The 13,701-nt window shown below is 42.3% G+C and overlaps 1 protein-coding gene across 1 annotated transcript in view; it reads right to left on the bottom strand.

The window, feature by feature from the left end:
• Nucleotides 1-13,333, bottom strand: part of LOC124343514 (E3 ubiquitin-protein ligase MIB1-like) — a 38,302-nt gene extending 24,969 nt beyond the window's left edge. The window contains exons 1-14 of the mRNA XM_046796838.1: nt 13,107-13,333; nt 12,911-12,987; nt 12,611-12,847; nt 12,449-12,541; nt 12,228-12,369; nt 12,039-12,158; nt 11,807-11,961; nt 11,688-11,721; nt 11,481-11,624; nt 11,118-11,262; nt 10,894-11,053; nt 10,676-10,757; nt 8,226-8,423; nt 1,056-1,207 (exon numbers count right to left, since the gene is read on the bottom strand). Coding sequence (XP_046652794.1) covers nt 1,056-1,207; nt 8,226-8,423; nt 10,676-10,757; nt 10,894-11,053; nt 11,118-11,262; nt 11,481-11,624; nt 11,688-11,721; nt 11,807-11,961; nt 12,039-12,158; nt 12,228-12,369; nt 12,449-12,541; nt 12,611-12,847; nt 12,911-12,987; nt 13,107-13,208 — 1,841 coding nt within the window. The 5' untranslated portion in view covers nt 13,209-13,333. The remainder of the gene's footprint in view (nt 1-1,055; nt 1,208-8,225; nt 8,424-10,675; nt 10,758-10,893; nt 11,054-11,117; nt 11,263-11,480; nt 11,625-11,687; nt 11,722-11,806; nt 11,962-12,038; nt 12,159-12,227; nt 12,370-12,448; nt 12,542-12,610; nt 12,848-12,910; nt 12,988-13,106) is intronic.
• Between the last annotated feature and the right edge of the window lie 368 nt (nt 13,334-13,701).

The raw sequence follows: 13,701 nt of genomic DNA, 5'->3' as shown, positions 1-13,701 counted from the left end.
ATGTAGCAGATGATCACGTTGTTCAGGTTACTTCGCTTACAACTTTTGAAAACAGAACCGGAAAATGGTTTAAACACACACACACAAACACACGCGCGTGTGTGTCCGGTACGGGACGAGGTACACGCGATCCAACGAACCATAGATAGAGCCAGAGAATAAGAGAGAGAGAAAGAGACTCAAGACAAGAAGAAATCAACGAGAAAAGTTGCGCTAGCGGAGCAGTGAATGGCCGCCAATAAACTTACGGTAACCGACCGAGCGACTGTTGTTACTTTATTCTCTTACATTGGTTGGAAAACTGCGTTAGCAACAACAATGGCATTGACCAAACGAGCCGACCGGGCCCAGCTCCGTGTTCATGTTGCGCCGGGGCTATGCTGTACATTTTGCCGGGCTGTGTGAGTGTGTGTGTGTGTGCACTGCGGGCGGCAGACGTCAAAAGATCTCCAATGACGTCATCAAACATGTGATCTCGTTTGATTGAAAAGAGGACGAACTCGGCGAAACGTCAGCGTTATCACCTCAATAGGCATATCAAATCCTCGCCCGTCTGTCGGCGCCCGTTGACACCCGAATTAGTGAAAAAGAACGACAGAGGAGAGTGGGAGGGAAAAGGGTAGAGAGCGTGAGGCGATCGTTAAGAGACGTCAGCTGAGCCGAGAGCTGCGTGTGTGTGCAGTAGCGGGGTAGGCTAGCGGGTGGCGGATGGCAACGGAAGAATTTCCCCTTGCTCTCACACCGATTCAATTATCTCTTGAGCGGAACCAGTCAGAGACCATAAACAGGAGAGAAATCATCGAAACACAATCAGTTGGCTGCGGGATTCTATCCCATCATTGGTGGTGGTGATGATGTACACCTTGTCGGTGACAAGGGGCCTTCCAACCTTTTATCGATTGACGAGCCCATCGAAAGGACAATCGGGTACGGCCGCATCCGCAAGCGACAAGCGGGGGAGAGACAAAATCGAGCGGCTCTAATAATCGCCAGGCGCGGTGGGGACGTAAATCTTAAATATAATTCGCCCCATATAAAAGATTGGCAACACTAACCTTGGATTGCCTCGCAGAGCGGCGTGATGCAGGGCATTGAATCCGTTATTGTTGGTGAGCGTGATGTCGGCATTGTGGTCGATGAGAAGCGTCAGCATGTCGTCCCGCTTCTTGGAAATGGCGTCGTGCAGCGGCGTATCTCCTTCAGAGTCCTGGCACACACAAAATCCCAATAAATGTAGACATATTCATATGTACAAGATTCATCATCCAAACGATACAAATCAGTCTTCTATTCATTGCCCGTCGTCTTTCGCCTCGTGATTGGTCGAGAAAATGACCTCATCAAGAATCAGATTCAATCCTCGACCAATTATTACAAGTCGGAGGGGCGGGAGAGGATATACGTTATGGGCTCCTACTTCGACTTTTTCTTTCTTCGACCTTTGTATGTCATCACGTGCAATTGCCAAAAATGTAACGAAGCTTGTCAGCTCTCTCTCTCTCTATCTCTCTCTTACATCCGCGTGACTGATTAGCAAAGCCATTTTTGTAGGCCCAGACAGCGGGAGGTAGTACAAGACGACAGAAATGAAAAAGCCATATGCCGTATAAGCAGCTGGTGGCAACCAATAGCAACCAGCCAAATACGGTGACGAGTCAATAGGCTCATCTTGCCAGATTGTTCTTGTCTCAAAAGAAATAAAATAAAAAAATAAATAAAAAATAGGCGTTACACATTGGATGGATTATTCAACTGGGGCGGCTTCTTTTTCATGTTGCTACTTTTTTAAGACTTCCAATTTCACTGTGTTGTGATCACAAGAACGGGGGAGAAAAATGCGAAGCTCTTGTATATTAGTCGGCGTTTGATTTGTTGCGATTGGTTATAGATAAAAGTCACTTGTTTATAGAGCCCGACATTTCCTTCATCTATTGCACTCTCCGTTTTTGGCTGCAGGAACCAATAACTCTTGGGAGCCGGCGTATATACGCTTCAACCTCATTCTCCGCCCTCGTGTCTTATTTGCTTTGCAATACAACTTATCTCGCTTCAAAGGAGAACGCAACGTCATAGGAAACTTTTTTTTTTCTTATATTGGTACATTATTGCTGGTCGTATTGGTGTCGGACCAATTTTCTCCGCTCTGGCCCACGTCTCCAATAAGGGCACCCAAAATGGAAGGCGATTCGTTAAGGACACTTTTTTTTCTCGCCACATTATACAACGAAACTGTTTTTTTGTTTTGTTTTTTTCTCATCCAACTTTTCAAAAGTTTCATTTCCAAAAAGCGGGTAGCTACTATTCTAATCAATATAATCTAGGCTCAAATCGACACACTGCAACGGCGCCAGAAGTATCCGTTGGGTTGGGAGTCATGATTCATTCAAATCGAGATCCCAGGAAACTACAGACATTTAAGTCACGAGCGGCGGTGCACATGGTTAAAGTTCTCCGGCATTCATATGAGAACGCACCGGCCTGAATGATTTAACGCTATTCGGAAAAGAAACCCAGAAAGGGGACAGAGAAAGAGAAGAAGAGACAGAGAACAAGAAAGCCAATCAATTTTTTACGCCTTCTCTGTTTGAGAAAATCCTATATGGACGCCGACAATGAGAGTAGAACTGCATCGGCTGCAGCAGAGGACACACAGTCCGACAAGAAAAACAAAAACAAAACAAAACAAAACAAGAAATAGAAAAAAAAAAAAATATAGAAAAGGAGATGGAAAAAGAAGGAAAGTCAGCGGCGGAATAAGATGAAGATACATTTCCTGCCGCGGACGAGATGAGATGTCGAGCCGAATCAGCGTAAAGGCTGGCTGACGACACACAAACATCACATCCTCGTCGGGAAACGCCAAAGAAAAAGCCTTGTGCAGTGTAAGAATGGAGCGGGACAAAACGTAATCCACTAATGCGTTATTGGAGGCCTAGACGAGGAGGAGGAAGAAGAGGAAGAAGAAGAAAAAGGACAGAGAAAGGCGAGCGTCATCAGACTGCCGACCGAGAGAGGAATTAGGACGAATAAAAAAGAATCCTAGGAATCTGGACGCCTAGTCATACACGAATGCATTAGGAGAAGCCGCCAAGTCCAATTTCCTGTGCAACCTTGGCTATCGAACGAGAGGGGATAGCAGAGTGGAGAGTAGTATGCGGCCTGCTGCAATATCTACTCAGGAGCTATACTGCCTTACAAAAGTCGGTTAATGAATAAATCCCCAGAATCGCATCCAATGCTTCGCTTTCTCGCATCTCAACTTCTCTCTCTATTTCTCGATCCCTTTCAAAAAAGGGGATCCAGGAACACGCTTGAGTAAGCCGTTACTATAATCGTGTTTTCACATAGTTCCAGATTTTCGAAATCTCCACAAAACTCCCGAAAAGGGTGGGGGGGAAAAAATGGGAAATGAAGATGGAAATGGACACAACGATAGGAGACATCACCCCCTCCAGTTCTGCCGGCATCTGTTAGTGAAACATCGAATAAAAAATAGACTTGCAAGTACTCTCAACCGTTCCAAAAAGGATGTACAAAGTCAGCTGTTTTTTCTTCTTTTTCTTTTTCAGTATGTTCTATTTTATTTCCTCCATTTCTCAAGGGACAGATCTAAAATTCAGCGTGATAGCCCATGCCCATGCCCACCCCCCTCCCCCCATCAGCACCCGCTGTACAAGCCGAGTATAGAATGTAAACAATTCACATCGGGAGTGACAGTGAAAACTGGATCTCGTTCCATCTCAGCCGAACTCATAGCCTCAATCCCCTGTTGGGATATTCAAGACTCTTTTGCACTTTATTCCCTTGTTTCAGAACGGTCGGAGCCCGGAGGACACCATGAACGGGAGCGGGGGGAAAGACAATTTACGGCCTCTACTTCAAACGAGATTAGCTAATCGTTGATTTAAGAGTGTCGACAGCAACGCAGGGCGACAACCGTGTAAAGGCGAAATCAATACCCGCCAGGAAGACTCCTCGGCGGGAGTAAGTGGAAAAAAAGGAAAAAATGGGGAATATAAGAAGAAGAAAAAAAGAAAAAAGGAAACCACGGGATCTATTGGCGGAGGAATAGGTCAATAGGACTGCACGATAGCTGCCTTGCAGTCGAGCCATTATCGATTGGCAGTAATGATATCCTGTGTTGTCGCCCTTTGAGCCTTCCTCCACCAAGTTCTACCGCTACGCCCTTACCACCTCCTACCCCACCCCATCCCCTCCTCTCACGGACCTACTGCCGTAGTATGTGCCACCCGATAGATTTTCTTGATTCCGTTCCCGTCCGTCCATCCGGTCCGGGGATGGATCGTCACGACGTGACACGAGAATTTCTCATCTCCTTTTGTTTGTATAATCTATCTATTTAAATCTAGGCAGGTTCGTGTGCGTCCCATCACCTATTTTGACCAATTACAGCGGAACCTTCAATCTTATTTCCTTTTTACTTTCACCTTCGCTTTCTTCTGCTTCTGTTTTGTATTTCGACTTTTTCGGCGCGATAGAGGAAATTAAACAAAGGGAACCTGGTTCTCGTTATCGTTCTACGTTATATTTGAGTTATCATTAACGATGTTGTTGCTGGCTTTCGCCGAATTTGATCTTCCATCAAAGTCTCACCACTCTGAGCGCGTGTGCGTGTGTATGTGTGCGCTTGTAATAGAATTCGAGAGGCCCGTGAAAGCAGAAGGAAGAGAAAAATCCAGAGCCCAGTCGGCTGACAGCGCCTCTTCACGGGACGGTAAGAAAGAAAGAATAAAAGAGAGAACGAACGAAAAACGAACGAACGGGTAAAAAAAACAGCGGGAGTTTAGCCATCTTGACTTTGATGCGTTTCCGTCAGCCTCTCGATCGCTCAATCTTCTCTTTTACTCTAACTCTATAGTCCCTCTTTTTCGATCGCTTGTCGACTGTCTCTCTGTTTTCTCTTCCTTCCGCTTATTCCAACCTCTACGGCTCTATCCGCACAAAAAAAGGCAACCAACGAAAAAAGTGGGATGAGAAAAAAAAACCTCCCAAAAGCAAACAAAAAAAAAAAAAAAACCAAACTAAAAAAAAACTAGAGGAATAAATCACAAGGCCTAGTATACACACGACATACTACAGACGAAAGTCTTATTACCGCATTGCGGATATCTGCGCCCTCCTCTACTGTGCTCAGCACCCCACCCGAAAACAACTACCACATCCAGGCAACTTTCACTATACAAACGCATCTAGTACCTTCTGTGCGAGCATCCCAGTCAGAAAGCGTTCGGAGGTCCCCTTTTATTTTCTACTTGGGACGAAAACGAGAATGAACGAAGACTAGCGACGGAGGTAATCTTGCTTAAGACAGCCGAAAGAGCGAAATCGAACGCGCTCGTTCCAGTCTACTCCACGTGACGGAGAACAATAGAATTTCTGAGGACAGACGGACAGAGCTGTCGGAACAAGGAAACAAAACAAATCCCAAAAATGAAAGAGAAGAAGAAAAAAAAGTCAAGAAGTCTTGTCTCTTTTTGGTTTGGTCTAACGATTATAGAACCAAGGAGGAGCGACCGAATGAACGACTAAGCAGAAAAGGAGGTTTTCTCTTATCTTTTGATCCGATTGTCTTCATTTTCAGATTTCTCACGCTTTCACAGCTGACTGATAATTCAACGCCTTAATAATGAGTCGGTTGGACTCGCTGCACGGACCATCGATCGAAGATGGTTCCTGATGATCGCTTCCACTTGCTTTCACCAAGAGAGACGGACAGCTAGCTAAAGGCAGTATATGCGTTGGATTTGTATGGAAGAATAGGGACTAGGGGTAAAATGAAACAAAATAAAGGAGAGGCCCGGGCAGACGGAAGCCCAAAGGGATTCTCTGACAAAGCTGCTAGACGAATAAAAGAGAAGAAGAATAGGCTAGCTTATTCTGGTGATGGACCACGCATCCATCTTCGTCTATCGACTCGACTCTAGAAGGAGCAGACCCATAAAAAAAGGGAAAAGGAAATAAATGTATTTCTTGAGGCCAACATCTATGAAAGCCCACTGTCAGATGAAACTGTTATTCACATCAAATCTGAATGACTCGATGATTTGGGGGATCTTTTTTTCAAGGTTTGATTTGCAATGATTGTAATTTCCTTGAACAGAGTCACATGGTTCTACTACTCAGTCGAGGGGCTTAGGCAAAATGGATTTTCCCCTAGTCAAACCAATCGATAATAGCTAACTACGATTTTTTACATTTGCTGTTTGATTCCCATAAAAAATAAAAAGAAGAAGACGTCAATTTACATTTCACAGACTTCACAAATTCTTTTCCAAATTTTCCAGACTTTCCAATCCTAACATCAGAGACTGTCACATTACCAAAATGTGCGGCGACGCAATAGAGCGAGATATTTAAAACCAGCTGTCCAAAATCGTTGGGATCGATCGAGTGGGATCTTGGATTCCATATCGGTTTTTTCGGATCTCCTCTATTGACCAAGAAAAGGAAACGCTGCGGCTAAATTCGTTGCCGTTGAAAGATGATAAACGAAGGACAGAAGCGAGGGATCAAATGTCGCCCAAGCGAAAGGAAAGATCCACGGCCACTATGTCCTCAGCGGGGAACGGTTGGGAGGGCATCAACGGTTGGGGAGCATCCAATCAACCTCTTGTGTCAGCCTTTTCTGCCTTTCGATAACGAGCAAAAGAGAAAACCAACCGAAGACGGACTTTCAGTTCTTCCTCGTGTCATTTTTCTGCCAGCATCGAGCTGATGACATCGGCTCGATCGGCTTAGTCCGCGCCGGAGAAAAATAGCACAGGAAAATAGGACAATTTCTTTCCCTTTTGGAATCAAATGTTCTATTCCATCACGAAAGAAAAAATAATAATAATAAATCGATAAATATATCTTTAAAAAAAAGGGGACGAGGAAAAGAGGGAATTCAGTCTGCAATCAAATGCAGTGATGCAAAGGCCTGAATCGCATCACCTGGGAACCAGAGTGCATAGAGAATGGTATTCGTCTAATGCGACGGAACAGAATGACAAAGAAATCCGTTCTAGTCGGACGAAACGAGGAATGGGCACCCATCGATCTACTTGCTTGGACTGGACGAAATAGTATCTCAGAAACTTTGAACGGCGTGAAATGAACAACGCCATTGCTTACCAAAGGGCGACAGCAACGGATATGAAAAACGGTGACAAGGACGAGAGGGGACAGTAGCCAGAAAAGAACAATTTCGTTGGTCTGTCTTGTAGGGGGGAAAAAGGAGGAAGAAATACAAGGATCTTGGATTATAAAGAACATCTACATGAGATTCGTCTAGTTGCCAAGGAGAAAGGAAAATAAGAAAATAAAATACGAATTGTATGTATCGTAAGGCACACAGTGCGCGCACTTACGCCACCCTAAACCATCGATTTGGTTAACAGCGAGAATTAAAAAATTCGGTTTTTGTATGCGAGTCTCTCGAGGAAATTTATCGAAAAGTACGACGCGAGATGTGTGTCGCTGGAACATAATTTTCAAGTCTCCTAACTTTTTCGCCCCTCACATTTTAGCATAAACCAATTCGAGCGAGTTCTCACTCAAACTCACTCACTTTCTTACACAGAGCTTTTTACTAGTCTGCAAAAAGGCAAAAAAAAAAAAAAAAAAAAGAAATTGGAGAGAGGAATGAAGGGAGACAAGGAATATCTAATAAGACAAGTGAATAAGAAATAGGGATGACTGATCTCGGTGGCTGTCAGGACTAGAAGGGACATTGTCTCTCATTCTATTTACACGGTAACGACGACGGCCCCTGGGACCGCTGCAAAAGACAGAAAGAATCATCATCAACATCAAGGAAAGGAAAACAAGAACAAACAATCTTCCTTCTTTGTCCGATTTCTCTAGCGGAAGTAATGGATTACACTATAGCGGCTTGAGTACTTAGATCCCCAAGAAACAAACATGATGTTACTCTTCTTTTGTTTCTACCAAGTTGCCCTTTTCGCTTGCTGTGTCAAAAGCTTCGGTCGTAATAAATCATTTCAGTCACACACACACACCTCAACCGGTGCTACTTAAATATCTATGAGGTTCTATGCTCAACTCTCTTTGAATAATGCACGCACACAACGGGATGTCTTCCAAGAACACTTAGCATCGCTCACAACCAAGATGGCGTGAATTCATTTGGTGGTATCAAACTAAATGAACACCCATCTCACCAAAAAAAAAAGGAAGGGCGATATTTTTGAAAGACAAATTACCTGTAAGCTGGGGTGGCAACCTAGCTCAAGCAGCGTTTTGACGACGCCGACATGGCCTTTATTGACGGCGATGTGCAGCGCTGTCTGGCGGCGTTTATTACGGGCATTGAGATCCGCTCCACTTTGCGCCAATACTTCCATAACGGATGGCTCATCGCCGAAGGCCGCATGATGAACGGCACGGTCTCCATCTTTATCCTAAATATTGGAAGAAGAACAAAAGATGATTTTAAGATTTGCTTTTAGGAAAGCCCGGTCGCTAAGTCAAGTCGAGTTGTCCAATGAACAATGGACAAATATACGGTTTCATTTAATCAGGGATTTATATTTTATTACACAACTTCCGAACCACCCGGAAATTAGTTTGAATGGAAAGAATATTTCACACATCGAATGGGAAAAAGAGAAGCCCCAGCGCAAATTTTTCCGCTTCAATGAGGCAAGTAAATCCTGTATTAAAATAGACAGTCTGGTGCTCCATACACTACCGATAAAATCAACAGTGACAGTTTCTCTCTAAGCTGAAATAAATATCAAGATGATATTCTCCCGTTTCAACGGCAAAATCTTTTTGCGTAATCTCTCTATGGGGCATATGGGTTGTGATGATGTTATGACCGATCTCTTTGGCAAGTGTTGACATATTGCAGTTGGGACAGTTCAGGCTAAGTATGTATCGATTTGTTCTGTCTGCCGACTGAACGACAAGCCGAATTTTTCGTCTACTGCAACCCCGACTGTTTCAATATGGTTCTGTTCAATCACAGGCCTGCAATTCTCCTGGAAAAGACGATCCTTATTTCCAAGAGGCAAAATGAACTCGGCATTCTTTAAAGCCCTCCCCCCAACCAATGAAGCATTTGGCGCTGAATCAGGAAAGGATTTACGAATAAAATTGGACCAAATGCAGTCGTCTCGTGAAATGGTGAAAGGCGCACAAACTATCGATTCCATCCCGTAGAGGTCGTACAGCGACATGACGACTGGGCACTAAACTTCCAGTAATCCCAAATAAAGGCCATAGTTAGAAGACTATACGCAATGGGTTTGAATCTGAATCCTCTTCTCAAACGGTAATGTTTGTGATGCAATTCAACCGAGTACGTACTCCAGCAACAGTAAGTAATCAACATTGACTGCCACTGTAGATGGAAGATAAAGGAAAAGTTCAGAGTGGTCTGATACTTCAGCTGGCGCAGTCTGAACAGTAGGAGGTTATACCTGGCTCTTTTGATATCACCAATAACCCCTGGACGCTGGCAAACTAGGATTAAACGAACCCCAGCTCCATCAATCACCCATTATGGGTGAGTTCAGAAAGACGATCAAAAAGAAAAGTATTCTACAGTTATAACAAGCCTTCTATTAAGTATCATGGCGAAAGTCATTGTACGTGAATTGCTTATGAGAATTTCTTCAAATTTGAAATGAAAAAGAACTGTAAAGAAGAAGAGTGGAAACAGCCCATAGCAAGCATAGGCCATAAATCAATACCGACGAGACAGCAACGATTGTCTCCAGACAATTGGGCATCACAGTAAAAGAATTGTAGAACTTCGACAGACACGGCGAACATCTCAACGAAGTAATACTAGGCCAACTTAAAACACAATATGTGCTTTAACAATACCTAGCAGAGAGTCTTCTGGTTATTACATCACAACTAGATGATATCAGAAAAAAGTAATTTCTTGCTCATCTATCCTTGTTGTATGAGCAAAGTGAAAGGGAAATCTTCTTATCGAAAAACTTAGTGAGCGATATACACAACGGATCTATTGAAATGCTGAGCAAAGTTTCCAATGCCATTCATCGTGGTCTATTTGGAACCTTGCTGAACATTTCGATTAACTCATGCCCAGGAAACACTCATAAAAAAATATTCAACTGACTACGGTCAAGTGCACATCAACTTTTAATATACTTTTGTTTAGAACTCGATTGTTTGAGAAATCTTTGCATGGCCTACTAAACGTGTCCTCTACGTGTCGTTAAATTTAACAACGTTCGATTTATAATCTATTCAGTAGAGAGTCGGACAGTCGGTAAGCAGTTCCAAGAGGTATCCCAAAATATTCCATTTTTATTTTATTTTATTTTTGGTACAATTTAAACTGATCTGACGAATTTCTCGATTTTATATTCTTCTTCTCCTTAAGGCTAAACTTATTCGGGTATTTTAAGTAGTATCTGCTTGAGGAATATAGCGCTTTTTTTTTGGTCAGCACAAAAATACGTCTGCTTCCGGAGAAAAAATTTAACCATGCTGAAGGAAGTTACGTCGGAAGTAAGTTTGGCCAAGAAACTTGCAGCTGAAAGGAACGCATCAGTTTCTTTTGGTGAGCCTTACTCATACGTACGCATATGCACAAAAACGTTAGCGTGGCTAACCATACAATAAAAAGTACCCCAATGCATTCGAGCGTAAAAGAAGATGAATGAGCACTGACCTCGATTTCGACGTCGGCTTTGTACCGCAGTAGCACTTTGATCACTTCAAGATGACCGTTTTGGCTGGCTGCTTGAAGGGCCCTGTAAAAGTACATTCGACATTTCAGTTAACCACATTTTCTTTTATATTCCATATAATCTCAGTAGTTTCTAACCCAGTAACTTTGAATATATATGTGATATAACTCTGTGAGAAAATAAAAATAATCAGACATACGTGTGTCCTGCGAACACTCCATTGACATCAGCATCTACTCGCTTGAGGATCTCTTCAACTTTCTGAGTGTCTCCGTTGGCAGCGGCTTTGACCAATTCTTCGTGAACATCTCCAGTAACGTGAGTTTCAAACAACTTCTTTAACAAAGCACTTAAGTTTTCTAGAGAAAAAAAAAGCACATCAGTATCCCTCGTTTTTACGCTACATTATATTTAGTTATTTACCTCCGTTACTGGCTCCTGGCAAAGAACCATCAGAAGCAATTTTAGTCACAGCTGCCGGGTTGTACGTCCAGGATGTACCACAGACTTCCACTTTCAGATCGTTGTCGTGATAAATTTGCTGGACACGGCCAACCTTTCCTAATGTCTGTACACACCAATAGAGAAATTAAGCACTTAAACGATTACGCTTGATTGGATAAATAATCCCCAAAAGAGTAACATGATGAATCAAATAAGTCTTAAAAAAAAGGAACAATTATAAACCTTTAAAATTATAAAGGCCAGTACGGCTTCTGATAAATATTACGCCCAAATGGATTATTGACCTTGTTTGTACACCATAGGAGATAACGCTTTACATACCGGTGCCATGGCTTCTGCCCATTCGCCATGTCCACGCTGTAAAATTTTTATGCGCTCAAGATCGCTGCAAATTTGAACTAGGTCCCCAACAGAAAATTGCAATTGAACGTCAACGTTTGAGTTTCCCGGCGGTGGGCTTGATACCTATGTCGGAAAACCGTAAGTTACAATTTCAGAATTCAAAAATTAAACTTGATTTTCACTTACGACAACTCGAAGGATTGTTGGGTTGAACGTCCATCTTGACAGGGCAAACGAAAGTAAAATAAAAATGCAAAACTTTATAAAGCGAAAGTCAAAAAGATTTAGTTGATGTATAAAGCTACCTATTGCCACTAGGATAAGATACTACAATATCGTGGTCTTCGTCGATTCCCACAACAGTGCCGGTTGTTCCAAGACATTCAAACATGCCGTCAGTCCAACCCCCGTGGCCGTGCTGTAATGTTTGAACCAATTCTAAATCTAGGTCGACATTGACCTAATTAAAAAAAAAAATGAAAAATATGTGTCATAAGTGTAATCAGAATGAACTATCATTGACACTTTCTTTCTTACCTGGTCACTAATAGCAAATCCATGAAGGCCAGAACGTCCTGGACCTTGTTCACCCAACAGTGGTAGATGGTCTCTGTAGACCGTCCCACCTTTGGCATCGTTAACAACTTTCAGATCGGCCTGATGATAAATGCTCATTTGATACATTGAACATCAAATAAAGGAAGGAAAAAACCATCAATAATTTACCATTCCTTCGAAACCAACGCGGTAGAGATTTTTAGCACCGTTATCCCATATAACGTAGGAAGCTGATCGAGGACTAGCAGCTGACCAGTCCTGTATTTCTGTTACTTTCCCACGTCTGCCATTTCCGCCGTCTTGATCCTCCCTATAAAATGGAAATTTAGTCAACTTTTGTCTTTTAACATATAAACGGTATCAATGGTATTTTTGTAACAATAACACACCATTGCCAGTCTACTCCTCGGACAACGCGTGCACCAGCAAAAATACCACGGATTCCTATTTTCTTACTTTTTCGCCTGGGTTCAAGCAAAACCCTGAAAGTTTAATAATATATATGTCATAATATTTTCCAGGGGGCAAATTAAAAATTGAAAAGAATTTACCTTTCAGTACCAGGAGTTGTGATTCTGTAAAATCTATGTCTAAGATGGTGTTTGTCACTATGATAACATATTGAACACAGGTCATAGTTTGTGCATTCTGCACACTTCCATCGGATCCCATATATGGGTTGTTGATGACATGTATCACACATTGTTCCTTCGTGTTTAATGCCAGTTGGAGCACTATCTAGATTGCGCAGATCATAAGCTCCACAACAACGATAGTTGGCAGCAGTCCTGTGTTTTAAAAGCCATTGGCATGAGTTAAAGACAAAATTTCCATGCATAAAATGTATTTACCCATTATCCCAGACAACAACCACTTCTTCAGGAGATTCAAAATTTCTCACAGTTCCCACATGGCCTTCACCCCCATCCTAAATAGAGAAATCATTACCAATGGAAAACACATACTACGGAGAATCCTTTCACGTTTCGTAAACATTAAAAAAAAAATCTAAGTTGACTCATCATGAATTGTTGTAAAGCTACTCACTTGTTTTCCCCATTTCCAGTCAGGTCCACGAATAACACGAGTCCCTACGCCTTCTAACATAAAACGGTTTGCTCTATTAGATGGGGCGGGAGTGATATCCATTGTGCTTCTCGTCAATTTTGTTTAAAGACGAAAGTCTAATCAATGGAAAAACAAGAGGCCAATTGTTGTCTAGAATTTATTGACGAACGAATAGCAATCCGAAGCAGACGACGCTAGGTACAGAGCGTGAGACCTCTGGAGTCTAAATAAACGAAAATTGCCATGTAGACTGTGTAGACTGTTGTAGGACACTTGTACTGTACTGTTTATAAAAAGCTCTCTCGAGGTTTGGCAATTCTTTTCACAATTAACATGGGAATCATTGTCGAAAATAGGCAAGGTGAACGGTTGCTTAACCCTAGCGTATTACTCATGCTTTAATAATGTGAAAACTTTTCCGGTTAAAGATTAAAAACAATGGATGAATGAAATAACAAACAAATCACTGAATTTATATGATTTTATGTTCTCATATTTTAAAGCTTCAAATGTGTTTGGTTGATTTTGAAAAGAGTATTTCTTGGATAATTTTCTTTGTGTTCTTTTATGATTT

This window comes from Daphnia pulicaria, chromosome 6 (genome assembly GCF_021234035.1).
Source record: "Daphnia pulicaria isolate SC F1-1A chromosome 6, SC_F0-13Bv2, whole genome shotgun sequence".
Taxonomy (NCBI): Eukaryota; Metazoa; Arthropoda; class Branchiopoda; order Diplostraca; family Daphniidae; genus Daphnia; species Daphnia pulicaria.
The sequence above is the reverse complement of the archived record's forward strand: the minus strand, read 5'-3'. Positions and strand labels throughout refer to the sequence as shown.